The sequence below is a fragment of the Marmota monax genome, unplaced genomic scaffold (assembly GCF_021218885.2).
Source record: "Marmota monax isolate L192 unplaced genomic scaffold, Marmota_monax_Labrador192_F-V1.1 WCK01_AAM20220418_F8-fsc00368, whole genome shotgun sequence".
Taxonomy (NCBI): Eukaryota; Metazoa; Chordata; class Mammalia; order Rodentia; family Sciuridae; genus Marmota; species Marmota monax.
Genome location: NW_026695118.1, coordinates 295,446 through 309,717, shown reverse-complemented (window position 1 = coordinate 309,717; position 14,272 = coordinate 295,446). Strand labels below are relative to the sequence as shown.

The window sequence follows — 14,272 nt, the reverse complement described above, 5'->3', positions numbered from 1 at the left end:
TGACTCTTCAGGTTTATTGAACTTTGTTTTAAGGTCCTGTTTATCATCCTGTTTAAGGTCCTGATGTTTATTGTCATCCTGGCAAGTGCTCTGTGTATTCTTGGAGAGAATGTGTATTTGCTGAAATGTGCCATCCATGTCAAGGAAGTGGCATTTCTGATCGTGTTTGCAATCTTCTTACCTCCTTACTGATTTTCTCTCTTCTTGGGCTGTCGCTATTGAGAGAAGGATGTCAGCTTCTGTGACTGTGGTTATGGATTTGTCTATTGCTTGTCCGTTGCCATCAGGTTTTGCTTCATGTGTACATTGATCCCTTTGTCATTATGAAATAACTTATCCCTAGTATCATTCTTTGCTCCAAAATCTACTTTGTCTGATATTAACAAAGCTCATCTAGCTTTTGGCTTCTTGTAGAATGCCATGTTTATTTTTTACCTTTTTACTTAACTCTTCATATTTAAAATATATTTCTTACAAGCAGTTTATAGTTGAATCTTGATTTGTATTCAGTCAGACAATCTCTGCCTTTTTACTAAGGTGTTTACACCATTTACATTTAAGTTAATCACTGCTTTAATTATGTTTAAGTCTATCATCTTATTTGTTTTCTGTTTTTCCTCTCCCCACCCCTTTTCTTGCTTACATTAATTGAATGCTTCTTTATCTTACTATCTTACAGGTTGATTTAGGATTTCTACTGTATATCTTTCACTTATTACAGTCAGCCTTCAAATGACATGCCACCTCCATGTGAACAGAAAGAGAACACCACAGTCTCTGCCTTCAGTTTTCTCCTCCTTGTCTTAGTCTTCCTGTTTTGTGTGTGTGTGTGTGTGTGTGTGTGTGTGTGTGTGTGTGTGTGTATATATATATATATATATATATATATATATTTATTTATTTATTTATATGTAACAGCAGAATGCATTACAACTCTTACTACATATATAGAGTTCAATCTTTCATATCTCTGGTTGTATACAGAGTATACTTACACCAATTCAAGTCCTCATACATGTACTTTGGATAATAATGATCATCACATTCTACCATCATAATTACCCCATGCCCCCTCCCTTCCCCTCCCACCCCTCTACCCTGTCTAGAGTTCATCTATTCCTCCCATGCTCCCCCTCCCTATCCCACTATGAATCAGCCCCCTTATATCAAAGAAAACATTCGGCATTTGTTTTTTTGGGGGGGAGTGGCTAACTTCACTTAGCATTATCTTCTCTAACTCCACCCATTTGCCTACAAATGCCATGATTTTATTCTCTTTTATTGCTGAGTAATATTCCATTGTGTATGTATGCCACATTTTTTTTTATCTACTCATCTATTGAAGGGCATCTATGTTGGTTCCACATTCATTTTGCCGGCATGTATATTAAGGCCCCACCACACATTGCTATTTTTTTGGGGGGAGGTTAGTCACTTATCTTTTAATGAGACTTAAATAATAATTTAAAATTTTTTACAGATCTGCACATGCAGCAGGACCCTTCACTCACTGAGGGAGGAGGGGTCTTCCTCCTTTGTGTTGCTCATGTTTCATCTTAATTTCCTTCTGCCCAGAGGACTTCCTTTAACGTTTCTTGTAGTGTGAGTTATCTGGTGACAAGTTCTTCCAGCCCCTGAGTGTCAATAGATGCCTTTTTCTCTTGAAAACCATTTTCTCTGGTTGTAGAGTTCTTGGTGGATGATTTTCTTTTGGTTCTTCAGAGTTGCTGTTCCACTGGCTCTTTACTTTCATTGTACTTGGCAAGACATCTGCTGTCATCCTTGTCTTTTTGCGTGGTAGAGAAGGTTTCTCTTTTTTTTCCCCCATTTCTTAGGTTTTATCTCTGTTCCTGGTTTTGAGCAATTTGATTATGATGTATTTTGATGTAGTTTTCTTCACTTATTTTTGGTCCTTGGGGGTTCATTGAATTTCTTGGATCTCTTTATACTTGCTCTAGCATTTCAAAAGTTCGGGATCATTATTTTCTCAAGAATTTTTTCCATCACCTGTATTGGTTAGGCCAAGTGTCAGGTGAGGCCAAACTCAGTGTGAGACTCTGCTCAAGGTCATCTGAGGCAACTGCAGGGCAGGAGTGGCTCCAGCTCTCTCATGTGTCTCTCAACAGGATTCTGTTATCTTGGGGCGTTGGACTGAGAGCTTCACATCCTTGGTGGCTGTTGCTTGGGGGCTACCTTCAGTTCCTTGTCATGCAGCAATGCACAGCATGGCCCCTGGCTGCATCAGAGCTCTGAGAGCCAGAGTGAGAGCAAGGTCATCAGAAGTAGGTCACCCTGAAGGCAGTGGGTGACACCTGAGGTGGGGCTGTTGAGAGCTTGTTCTGGACTTCCTTTGGAGACTGCAGTTACACATGGAGGCCATGTGTTGTGGTCCCACTGCCCGCTGATGTGCTTTTCTTTCTCTGTTTCATTTTGGATGGTTTCTCTTGCCTTTTCACACAGTGCCCGACCTGCCCTCAACCCCACCCACTGTGCTTGTCATCTCGTACCTACCATCCTCATCTCAGGAAGTTGGCTTTTGTTTGTTTTTGACTCTTTCCTTAACCTTTTGGACACATAGGATGGAGTTCTCTGACTCAGTCATTGGCCAGTTTGAACCTTACTGTCTACTCTGGCTTGATGCAGTCAATGGCTTTCACTGGGACCCACTCTCCTGACTCTGGGACCATTGGATCCAGGTATCATGGGCTGCACTTTTTCATGCTGGACATTTTTGCATCCCTATAAATATCTTTGAGCTTTGCTCAGGAGTGCAGTTGTTTCTTGGAAACAGATTGATCCTTTTGGCTCTTGGTTTAAGATTTGTGAGGTGGGACCAGAGTGGCTAGGGCTCATTTTGCCCTTTCACTGAGGAAAGACACTTCTTGGGGTCTCCCTAAACCCCATGAGCTGTCAAGTTTTTGGTGTGACAGGGGAGATGGGCACTGTTTTCAGCTCTGTGTGAGCTTTAAATACGGTTTGTGGGGAGATTTTCTCTCTAGTTTTTTTGGTTTTTTCCTGGTCTCAGGCAGCTTTATTACTCAGGCACTGATGGTCCTCTGACCAACACTCACAGGGACGCTCTGCTTGGTCCTCTCTCCTCTTCTCCTGACACACTGCTTACATCCTCTGGCCACCTCAGCCACCCAGACTCAACTCTGTCCCCTCAATCCAGGGAGGCCACTGTGTTCTGCCCCTTGTCTCCTCAGGTCCAGTGACTTGAAGACTGTTTCATATCTCATGTCTTATTTTTTTTTGGCTATTTCAGATGGCATGTGAATCTGTCCCTGTTACCTGCCTTGGCCAGGAGCCTGCCAAACACTGGACTTGAGTTGTATCACCTGAGTTGCCTCCAGGGAAGGCATCAGGCATTTGTCCCATTTCATGTTGAAGAAACTCTATAGAGAGGACAAATGATGTGTCCAGGGTCACATGCAAATAAGAGGGACAGTCAGTTTGAGCCCAGGCAATCTGAATCTTAGTCACTGCCCTGTCCTGCCCTATCCACATCTCACATCGGGTGATGCTATAAACACAAGTGTGGTGCCTTCTCAAAAACTCATTCCCAGTGACCATATGTCCTGTCAGGGTGGGGACAAGCAGGCATAGAGGCCTGCTCACCTCTTCTCCTGCTTCCCTCCTCACTGGGCATGGCAACTGGAAGGGGTGATATAGTCCAGCCCCTTTCACAGATGAGACACCTGGGGCCCCAAGAGCAGAGTGAATCACACACCTGCTCCCCCCAGACTCTGGTGCTGGAGGAAGGAACTCCAAGTCCTTGGGATCTGCAGCCCTTCCCGTGTCCTCCCTGAGTTCTGAACACCTGCTCTTCCAGCCAACCCTCAGGAACCACCTCTTCCCTCTTACCACTCCCCCGTCTAACAGGTCCTTGCAGGTTGTGGCCTTTCCACCCACTGGAACCTGGGAGAAGCCCTGGGCCTCCGAGTCCTCTGACTATGATGAGTGAGTCCACCAGAAACGACCACCAGGTTCTCGGCACCCTGCCAGGCATCCGCTGGCACACTTCTCCGCTGCCCCCCTTCCGTGGCTGCAGAAACAGCTGCAAGCAGATCTAAAATGGAGACCCACGTGAGCGACGGTGCACTGCACAAATAGACGAGGGTAATAATAATAATTGCAGGTTTGAGATTCATCTGCGAGTGCTGGGGTGCCTGGCCTTGCTCTCCCTGCACGCAGCTCTTGAGGGAAAGGTCACCCCTAGTCAGGGCTGTAAATTCCCATAATGTGGGTATAATTAGCACGTGCTGTGTTTGGATGCTTTCCTTGGCACGGTTCAGCAGGGTGCTGGACGAGCTTTCTCCCTGCGATGGACATGCCTCTTTTCATTTACACTCTTTGAACTTCATGCTGGATATTGGTTCCCAGTTCTGCCTAGGTCATCCTGACCCTGTTGTTGCCATGTCCCTCATTCCCTCATGAACAGCATCTACCAAGGCCTCCTATGAGCCTGGCATGTCCCCCACCCTGAGGACACCACTGATAAAGACAGGCTAATAACATGAATATTCTACTGGAGTGTACCTGGGCCTGTTACAGCCCTGCCTGAGGAGCCACATGGCCTGGGCCTTGGGGTGGGAGCAGGCAGTGACTGGGCAAAGCTGGCAGGGGATGTACGTCCTGGTAACCAGTGTGAAGGAAGGGTCAGCCAGGTTGTAAGTCCTAAAGAGGGACCCAAGACAGCAGAGGGTCTCTGGGGTTCTTGTAGCCAACATGCCATGCACATTGATGGACCAGGGTGGAAACAGTGGCCACCATAGTGTCCTGATGCCCACCGCTAGTCCCCTGTGCTAGGGAGCTGAGTGGGATAGGCTGGGCTGGAGGCTGGAGGTGAGCCTGGGCAGCCCTAGCTAAGGAACAGTGGCCAAGTACATCCCCCTTCCGCTGGGGCTTACTTCCTCCCAGAGTGGACATGGCTTTTCCCCGAGACCTGCCTTTCTGCACAGAAGCCCCTCTACTTCCCAGGCCAGGAGCCTGGGAAGTCTGAGAATGGAATTTCCATGCAGGCACCATGTACCTAACCTTGGGTCCTTGCTGCAGCTTCTCCTCTGGAACCAGGGTGACCTTCTCTCAGGAAGAGAGTAGTTGAGCAAGTATGTGGCTGAGGATTCACAAATGAGATGGGGCTGAGGGCCTGTGCTGCCCATCCTCACAGTGGCCTGACGTGGTGACCCCTCGTCTCTGTACCTTTATCACTCTAAGTCAGTGAGGCCTGTCCTGGGAAAAGAGTAGAAACCAGACAGATGAGGCCCTATCCTTTGAGCAGACAGAGAAGGTACAGAGCATCCTCAGAGAATCCCACACAGAAATAGGCATGCCCCTGTGTCCAGTTGTGCTGATGCAGCTCACTCATGGGGCTACCTGTGTGCCAGGCCTGGCCCAGGTGCTGGGATGCTCATGGCCTTACACTGGAGGGAGAGGTGGGTGGTGAATGCTAGTACTAGGTCAAGTGTGTCACCTGCAAACACTTGTCCCATCTACCTTGACTTCACTCTCTTGCAGGTCTTCACAATGCAAGTTGTCAGTGTTGGGAGCTCCTGTTTATCCACTTGGGGCTTATTTTATGGATTGTGCTTTTGATGTCAAGTCTAAGATCTCTTTAACTAGTCCTAATCCTGAAGATTTTCTTTTTTTTTTTTTTTTTCAGTTTTATGTTTTACACTTAAGTTCATGATACATGTGGAGTTAACTTTAAGTCAAAATTCTTTCTTTTTATTTATTTATTTTTTAACTTGGATGCTCCAGCGCCATTCGTGAAAGGACCACCCCTCCTCCACTGAGTCTTTCGCACCTTTTGCCTGGACAGGCTTGTGTGCACTCTCTTGAATTCCTCTGTTCTGTCCCACTGATCTGAGAGTCTGTGCCTCCACCACTGCCCCACATCTGTCCCATGCAGTGGCTGCTCAGTGCTGTCCTGTAGCCACAGCACACCTCCATGTTGGAAAGGACAATCCCTCCACTTCAGTCTTCTTTTTCAGAATTGCTTGGCCTTCCTGGGAGCCTTCCTTTTCCATGTAGAGTTTAGAACAGACTTGTCCGTGTCTATGAGAAAACTTGGGGAGATTTTGTTAGAAATTATAGTAAGTCTACAGATCAGTTTGGGAAAAAAATTGATGTATTTTCTACATTGAGTCTTCCAATTTGTGAACATTTTCTCTAAATATTCCTTTGGTTTCTATCTCTGACCTTTTGTAACTTCAGCATGCAGACTTCTAAGTTTTTGTGAATAGTATTGTACTTCTTGTTTGCTTTTCACTCATTTGATATTGCTTTATAGAAATATGATTGATCCTTGTGTATTGATCTTGTTTCCTGCAACCTTACTAAATTCACTAATAGGTTCCAGCAATTTTCTGTAGGATTTTCTCTACAGAGATAATCATGTCATTTGCAAGTAGAATCAGCCTTATTTCTTCCTTTCCAATCTGTGTGCTTCCTGTTTCCTCTTCTTACCTAGTGCCCTGGCTGGGACTTCTAGCATGGTGCTGAGCACAGGGGACTAGAATGGACACCTCACCTGACTCCTGACCTTAGAGCACAGGCAACCTCTTGCCATGAAGTAAGGGGTCAGCTTCAGAGGATTTGTAGAGGATTTCATCAAGTTGATGAAATTTGTAGAGGATTTCATCAACTTGAGGGAGTACCCTCAGTCCCTACCCACTTAGAGTTTAGTCATGAATGGTTGTTGGATTTTATCAAAAGCATTTTCTTGGGGCTGGGGTTGTGGCTAAGCGGTAGAGCGCTCGCCTAGCACGTGTGAGGCCCTAGGTTCAATCCTCAGCACCACATAAAAATAAGTAAATAAAATAAAGGTAGTGTGTCCAACCACAAATAAAAAAAAAATTTAAGTGTTTTCTCTGTTGATTGATGGGATCACGTGTTTTTGGTTTTGTTTTTAGCCTGCTGATACAGTGGAAATCAGCATGGGCTGATTTTTCACATTGAACTAGCCTTGCATACCTAAAATAAATTCTATTTGGTCAAGGTATAGCATTCCTTTTTACGAATTCCTGGATCGCATTTGCTGAGGAGTTTTGCTCATGAGTGATATTAGTCTGCTTGCTTCTATGTATGTGTGTATGTATTTATGTGCATCTGTGTGTGCATGTATATATTTGTATATTTTTATGTATGTGTGTATTCACTTATGCTTTCATTTATATGTGTATGTGTGTATGTTTATGCAAGAGTGTGTATATGGGTGAGTGTGTGCAGAAGCGTATGTGCGCATGCATACGCCATCTTTGCAAGTTTGGACACTGGATTAGTGAGGGAAGATGTAGTTCCTCTCTTGTTTTCTGGAAGAGATTATGGAAATGATATTTACTCTTAGCTAAATGTTCAAATAAAAATCTCTGGTGAAGCCATCTGGGACTGGAGAGGGCTTTTCAGGAGCTTTTTAATTACAAATGAATTTTTTTAGTGGGTATAGAACTGATCAGGTCATCTCTCTCACCCTGGCTCAGTTTGGGTAGTTTGTGGTCTTTCAGGGAATCAGTTCACTCCTCCAACTTGTCAAATCCATGAACCTGCAGGTTTTTGGTTTTGCTCAGACAGCTTCAGGTCCGCTGTGGGCTTCCAGAGCCGGTCATCCCTCTGCACCGCTCTTGCAAGAGCTTTACCCATCTTATTGCTCCCTCCAAGGCCCAGCTCCTGGTTGCGGTCCTTCCTGCTCCGTGGGTTTGTTTTGCTTCCCCCCAAGACCCCCGCCCCACCCTCCCCTGTTGCTCTCATTCAATTCTGTGTATGTTTTATTTCCTCTGAGACTTCCGCTTTGGTCTTTGGGCTCTGGAAGTGGGTTCTTTAATCTTCCCGTGTTTAAGGATTCCCTGTTGTCTCTCTTACTGCGCCCTTCTGTTCGCCCTTGTTGAGCACATCTGTACTTCCTGACACAAGGTGCCCCAGCTGAGCTGGGACCCACTGCTCTTCACTGGAGTCAGCCACCTCAAGACGCCATGGGGACATTCTGCTGACCTAACCACTGTCCCACTGTCACCTAAAATAACCCCCCACCACCTTGAAGTGGTAGGATTTACTTTCCCTGAGTGTTTTAGGATGTGAGTGTGTTGGTTCAGCTTTGCTTGTTTGAGTCAGGATTCGGGGCCCACGCGGGGCAGTGGGTTTAATCTCTAGCCTGCCCCTCCATGGGGTTTCTTCATTTATGGAACTTCCGCTCTTGCCTCTGCAGAAGGTGCCCTTGCCCTCAATAGGAGCTTGGCACTGCACTCGCCTCTGCCCACCCCACTGCAGTCAGCAGAGGCGTAAGACACAGGGATGTCTCGCCTCTGCTCTCCGAGGGTCTCCATCAGCCTCAGCCATTTTCCTTCAGGGTGCCCCTTTGCCGAAGGAGCACTGTGAAGCACCTGTTGTGTACACCAGTGGGGACACCATCAGGCCTGGGGTGGCGAGGTTAGAAGTAATGAGCCCCCGTAGCACGGGCACACATTTCTCACTAGAGTGCGGAACCCCTCGCCCCCGAGCCTCAGCCCTCCTACACCTGCACCTGCGCCGCCGCGGCCCGGAGCGTGGCCTCCCAGGCCTGGGCCGGAGGTCTCGGGAAGACCCGCCCCAAGGCCAGGCAGGTCTGTCTCCTGCTGGGCAGTGGAGCGTCTTGGTCAAGGCTGGTTGCCCAGGCCTCCCCCGGGCGCCCGCTGCCACAGGGCTGCCTGTTCCTCCCAGCCCTGAGGGAGAGAGGGGAGAGAAGCCAGAGGCAGCACATAGACAGCCCATAAATATTTCTAGACACAGCCAACACGTCTTACTGGGCAATTTGCTTTTTAAAAAATTGCGCTCTAATTTTAAGTGAACAGCCCCTAATTATGGTGATTTACAAGGCACCTGGGGACCGGGTGGTATTTGAACATGGCAGAGGCTGAGCAGAGATTGATCGGCAGGGCATAATTCAATCTGCACATTCTGATAAGACGTGGTGGCTGCCCAGGCACATCTGAGTGAGGAGGTGGCCCCCTGCCAGTGTGGGGCAGGACAGGGGTACGGCGGGGGGAGCAAAGTTGGGGAAGCAATGCTGAGAGCCCTGGGGGCAGCCATGGGTGCGGCCCCTTGGGGACTGCAGGATGGCCGCGGCTTGTTGGGGGCTGGTGTTTTACACGCGTGGAGCTGCCTTTATTTGGGATGTTTGCTGAGGATGGCACGGGTTGCTCCTGCCCTCTGCGCTGACTTGGAGGACAGGGCGGTCTGAGGTGGCCTCTGTCTCCCAAGAATGCTTGAAAGGAGCATCCAGGCCCTGTGCCCGGCCCACAGGAGGCTGTGCATGAGCCGGTGGAGCTGGGGGCATCTGATGGGCTACTAGCTCTTGCCCGATCCTCGGAGCTAGAGTTGTGACAGCTGTCTCAAATGCAGAATGACCAGGACCTGGGGAGGGACTGGGGAAGGCGTAGCACCCGGAGGACATTGATTGCCACACCTGAGTACTGGGTAGGGGAACTTGAGATCCTTCCAGACCTGTTCCCACCCGCACCCAGCCCTGCAGCTCCCCGCGCTCCCCGCGCTCCCCGCGACAGCTGCTGGAGAGTCAGCCCCGCTGACATTTAGGGGAAAACATTCAGCATCAAGAGCAGAAGGCAGAAATGAAAGGATTTTCTTGGTAAAAGGTCAGAGTGGTTTCTCTTATTTTTGTTTAAAAATGGTTTGTGTTGAACTATGACAAGGCTAAATGTATTAACAGGGCACCGGAACAGGAGGAGGGCTGGGGTCGGCCCAGGTAAGAAAGCAGGAAAGTGCAGGTAACGAGCTAGATGGGCAGCTGAGGGCCAGCAGGATGTGGGGGTGCAGGCTGACTGAGGGCTGGGCACAGGTCACACAGGGGTCGGAGGCAAAGCCAGACCGCCCAGTCACATCTAGGTGACCGTGGAGGAGGGCACTTCCCACAGCCCCCAGGTCCCCTCGCCCAGGTGAGGAGTTATTTGGTAGGTGGGCCCCACACTGGAGCACCCATGTGAGCTCCTCAAGGAGGCACTGCCAGGACCCACTGGGCAGCTGCCTCCCCAGGCAGCTCCCAGGGAAGGCAGCGTAGGGGTGCTGGGCAGAAAGGAGCTTTTAAAAAGAAATGTGTTATGGAGACATCCGGGTACCACGCGCTTCACCCACTGCTGTGCACATTTGGATCTCTCCAGCATCTTCACGGTGCCCAGCGGTCACCAGCCTATTCCCAGAGCATTTCCATCTCCCCACCAAGCAGCCAGGTGCCCAGCAGGCTCCCCACCCACCCGTGCCCCACCCTGCACCTGTGCCTTCCTCCTCGGGGCCCGGGTGGGACACATACATGCTCGGGGCTGGCCTGGAGTGTTTCCAGGCCCCTCCCGTGTGGCTCACGTCGTGCTCCGTTCCTTGCTGTGACAACACAGTGTCCCCTTGGTGGATACACCACTTTGTCCCTTTGTCAGCCGATGGCCTCCACATTTTCACTGCTATGAATAATCTCGCTGTGACATTGATGCAGCATCTCCGTGTGGACACGTGTCCAGTTCCTTGGCTGCACACCTGGAGTAGAGTTGCTGGTCCCATGGCCACTCTGAGGGATCCCCAGACCTCCGTGGTCACTGAGTCATTTATATTCCTCTAGCAGTGCAGAAAGTTCTGGTTTCTCCCCGTCCTCAGCGCACATTTGTCTTTTTTACTGTGGCGGCCCTAATGGGTGTGGAGTGGGGGCTCCCCGTGGCTCTGACTTACGTGTCCCTCGGGATCGGTGCTTCACATCTACTTATTGGTCATTTATGCATCTTCCTAGGGAAAATGTCCACTCACACCCTTCACCCAGTTCTTAATTGGGCCATTTGTCTTGGGCTGAGTGGTAAGAGCTCTGCACGACACAGATGGCCCTTACTCAGCCTGGCCGGTATGGGCCTAGGCACGTTGACAGGGAGTTCCCAGGACAGGATCTAGTGAGGGCAGGGGTAGTAGGCACTGCCAGTCCTCTCCAGAAGTGCCTGGGTGCACTGGAGCCCCTTGCCAGCTCAGGGCCTCTGTCCACTCTACCCAGCCCAGATGCCCCAGCTGGCCTACACCCCCTCCCCAGCCTGTGTCCCAGGACAGTGCCAGGGCAGTGTGCCCAGACCTACCAAGTACTATGGGCAGAACCGAGCTCTCTGTGCCTCTGTCTCCCCCTTTGTTCCAGAGGGTTTCTGCCCTTGTCCCCACTGTACCTCAGTATTTGGAGCATCTGTCCTGTCTCGAGTCTCCCCCAGATCACTGGTGACAGACCCTCATGGCCTTCCCCTGGTTAGAAGTGACATGTACGTAAGGAAGCAGTAGAAAGGACCCGTCTGGGCTGCAGAGTCCCTGGAGCCAGGACCAGCTCCCACTAGGTCCTCCCGCTGCCTGGCACCCCTCCCCTCCCCTCCCAGCCCCAGGCAGCTGGAGAGGGACCCCGGGTCCCAGGCTCAAGTCTGGGAACCAGGCTGGGCAGGGAGCCACTCGCTCAAGGCCGCAGCACCCTGCAGTCTGGAAGATTTTTAGGGTCAAGAAAACACAGGTCTTCAGGTCCCCAGCCCCTGGGGACCCCTGGACACCCTGCCACCACAAAACCGGTAGGCTGTGGATCCAGTTTTCCTTCAACGTGGAGGGCAGGGAACCTGGCTTCCCTGGCATCGTGCCCACGCAGCAGCCCTGGGTTGGGCAGGAGCCACCTCTCCATTCTGTGGACGAAGCCACCCAGCCAGCCACAGGTGGGACTAGAGCCTGGTGGCTGGTGCAAAGGCAGCCCCCGGGCACCCTGCTGCCTGTCCAGATGACAGACCGGTCCTGCCCTCCATGCCTGGAGGAGCCCAAGGGCCGGCCTTCCTGGTGTAAATCTCAGCCCTCTTTGCTGGTGACCTTGAACCAGGCCTCTCTGGGTGCATGATAGGCAGGAAGGTCCCTCTCTGGCCCCAGCTGCACAGACTGAGGGAAACTGCTGGGGACAGCAGCCTGTGGCCCACCTGCCTGACCCAACCTCCCCCCACCCCGTGCCTGAAGGCTGTGTCCCCTCCCTGTCCACCCCTGTTGTTGGAGGGGGATGGGGGGTAGGGCAGACCTGCCTGCTGACCGTCACTGACTGTCCCGTCTCTCCCGCCTGCAGGCCACGGGACCCTCAGGCTCCAAGATGCAGCTGCTGGAGACGGAGTTCTCGCGCTCTGTGCCGGAGCTCATTGAGCTGCACCTGCTCCGCCAGGATAGCATCCCGGCCTTCCTCAGCTCCCTCACCCTCGACCTCTTCAGCCGCCAGACCGCAGCCTAGCCCACCGCCTGACCGCAGCCAGTGCTGGCCGGCATGGCGCCCCAAGCCCCAGGCCAGACCGTGGTGTCCAGCGTGCCCTGGCCTCCAGCTCTGCCTCACACCCCTGACAGCAGTGGTGAAGTAACCAGGAAGGTGCTGGCCCTGCCCTGCCTCCTCTGTCACAGCACCTGCCCAGAGAGGACAGTGTCTGCCCAGGTCCACATCTCCCTCCTGCCACTGCACCCTGCTCTGGAGTCAGGCCTGAGGGAGCCGCTCGGTGGCACCTCCGTACCCTCTCCTCAGATGTCCTCATACCAGCCACCTGACCCCGATGCTGTGCTGCTCAGAGTCCTGTCTGTCCTGGAGCCTGGCCATTGGCCTGAGGCAAGGAGCCCAATTTGTCACCTTGTAAAATAAAGTTTCCTCCATCTTCCCAACACCTGGCTCTGTGTCTGAGGCCCACGCTTCCTGGCTGCCCGCTGTGAGGTCCATGGCCACTGCTGTGTTCCCCGACAGCAGAGACAGCAGAGACGGGTCTCCTCTTAGGTCCAGGCCCAGCAGGCATCGGGACGTGTGCTCTGGAGGAGGGGTTTTGGCAGCCACACCTGCTGTTCACGCAGCTGTGGCCTGTCTCTCTGGAGCCTGGGGTCACAAGCATTGGTGGGATGTGCGGCCTGGCTGTGAGGAGGGAGGGTGTGTTTGAGGTGGCCGAGAGTGAGGCCCTGGAGCCAGGCACCCCCAGGCCTGGTTCCAGCTCCGCTACCTATGGCTTTGTGACCTTACCCAAGTGTCTCACCCTCTCTAAGTCTCCCTCCTTGCCCCTAAGCCACGACAGTCCCTCACCAGGAGGTTAGAGGTGTGCCCCTGCACACAGCGAGCACTCAGGGTTGGCGGGAGCCGAGTGGCCAAGGCCGGCCCTGCCCCCACCCTCCTTCCTCTCCTGCTGAGCGCTGGTGACCACTCCCTCCCGTAGGCTCTGGCCAGCCCTGTCCCTTTGGCTGGCAGGCATCTGTCCTTTCAGCTCCAAGCCTTCCTCCTGTCCATGGGCCTGGCAGCAGATCCTGTGTGGCCAGGGTTCTGGGACACAGGGATTGGGGGATGCTGCCCTTATGGACCAGCCTGTCACATGGGAGCCAGACCAGGCTTGGGTAGGCCAGCAGCACCCACGCCAGCCAAACAGGAGCTTGGGGACTGTGAGGGAGTCCCCTGCTGTGCCGCCACAGCACGGTCTATGGACAGATGGTGGCAGTGAGGGCAACAGTGGCAGCAGCCTTCAGCCCTGAGCCACACCTACCCAGGGCCACCAGCTACCATGCTTAGGACTGGAGTTGTAAAAAAAAAAAAACCCTTGCTGGGGCCTCTCATGCTGGCCCCAGTGGAGTCACTCACTGTCTCATTTGGACAGTAATTGAGCACCTCCTGTGTGCTCTGCTTTGTTCCAGGTTCCGAAGATGCTGAGGAACAGGGTGTTCTGCATCCCTCCCTGGGGGAGCCATGGGCCCCAGCTCTGTGCTGCCTGCTGGCCTTCCACTTAGGAGCCCCAGAGCCACCATGGGGTAGTAGGGGGATTCATAGTGTCCTTGGGCCCCAAATCCGTGGAGACATGGGGCAGAGGGCCAGGCCAGGAGCAGGCCCAGCTCTCCCATCCTCAGGCCTGGACCTGTGAGCTGTGAGTGAATCAGCTGAGCCCGGGAGCCACCAGCAGTGCTAAAATATTCAGAGCAGAACCTGACACAAATCCTTGGCCCAGGAGCTGTTGCGGGGGGTGTGTGTGCGCGTGTGTGTGCGCATGCGCGTGCTTTCACGTGTGTACGTGTATGTATGCACAAATGTCTCGTTCCAGGGAACAAGTCAGTCAGGACCTCCAAGCTGATGTTCTTGGAGGCGAGGCCAGAGCCACATCCCAACCAACCAGGGCAGAATGGAATTCGCTGAATCTGGGGTAGAAGCTGAGGACCCACAGCCCCAACAGGACTCATCACCAGATACGCAGCCTCTGGAACCTACAGGCACATGGCCATGGGACTCCACCAACTGTCCCTG

General features: G+C 52.0%; 1 protein-coding gene across 7 annotated transcripts in view; it reads left to right on the top strand.

Moving 5' to 3' along the window:
* Positions 1-12,666, top strand: part of Mad1l1 (mitotic arrest deficient 1 like 1) — a 351,813-nt gene extending 339,147 nt beyond the window's left edge. For all 7 annotated transcript variants that reach the window (XM_046428170.2, XM_046428172.2, XM_046428171.2 and 4 more), the window contains one exon: positions 12,092-12,666. In XM_046428170.2, coding sequence (XP_046284126.1) covers positions 12,092-12,250 — 159 coding nt within the window. In that variant the 3' untranslated portion in view covers positions 12,251-12,666. The remainder of the gene's footprint in view (positions 1-12,091) is intronic.
* Positions 12,667-14,272: the final 1,606 nt, after the last annotated feature.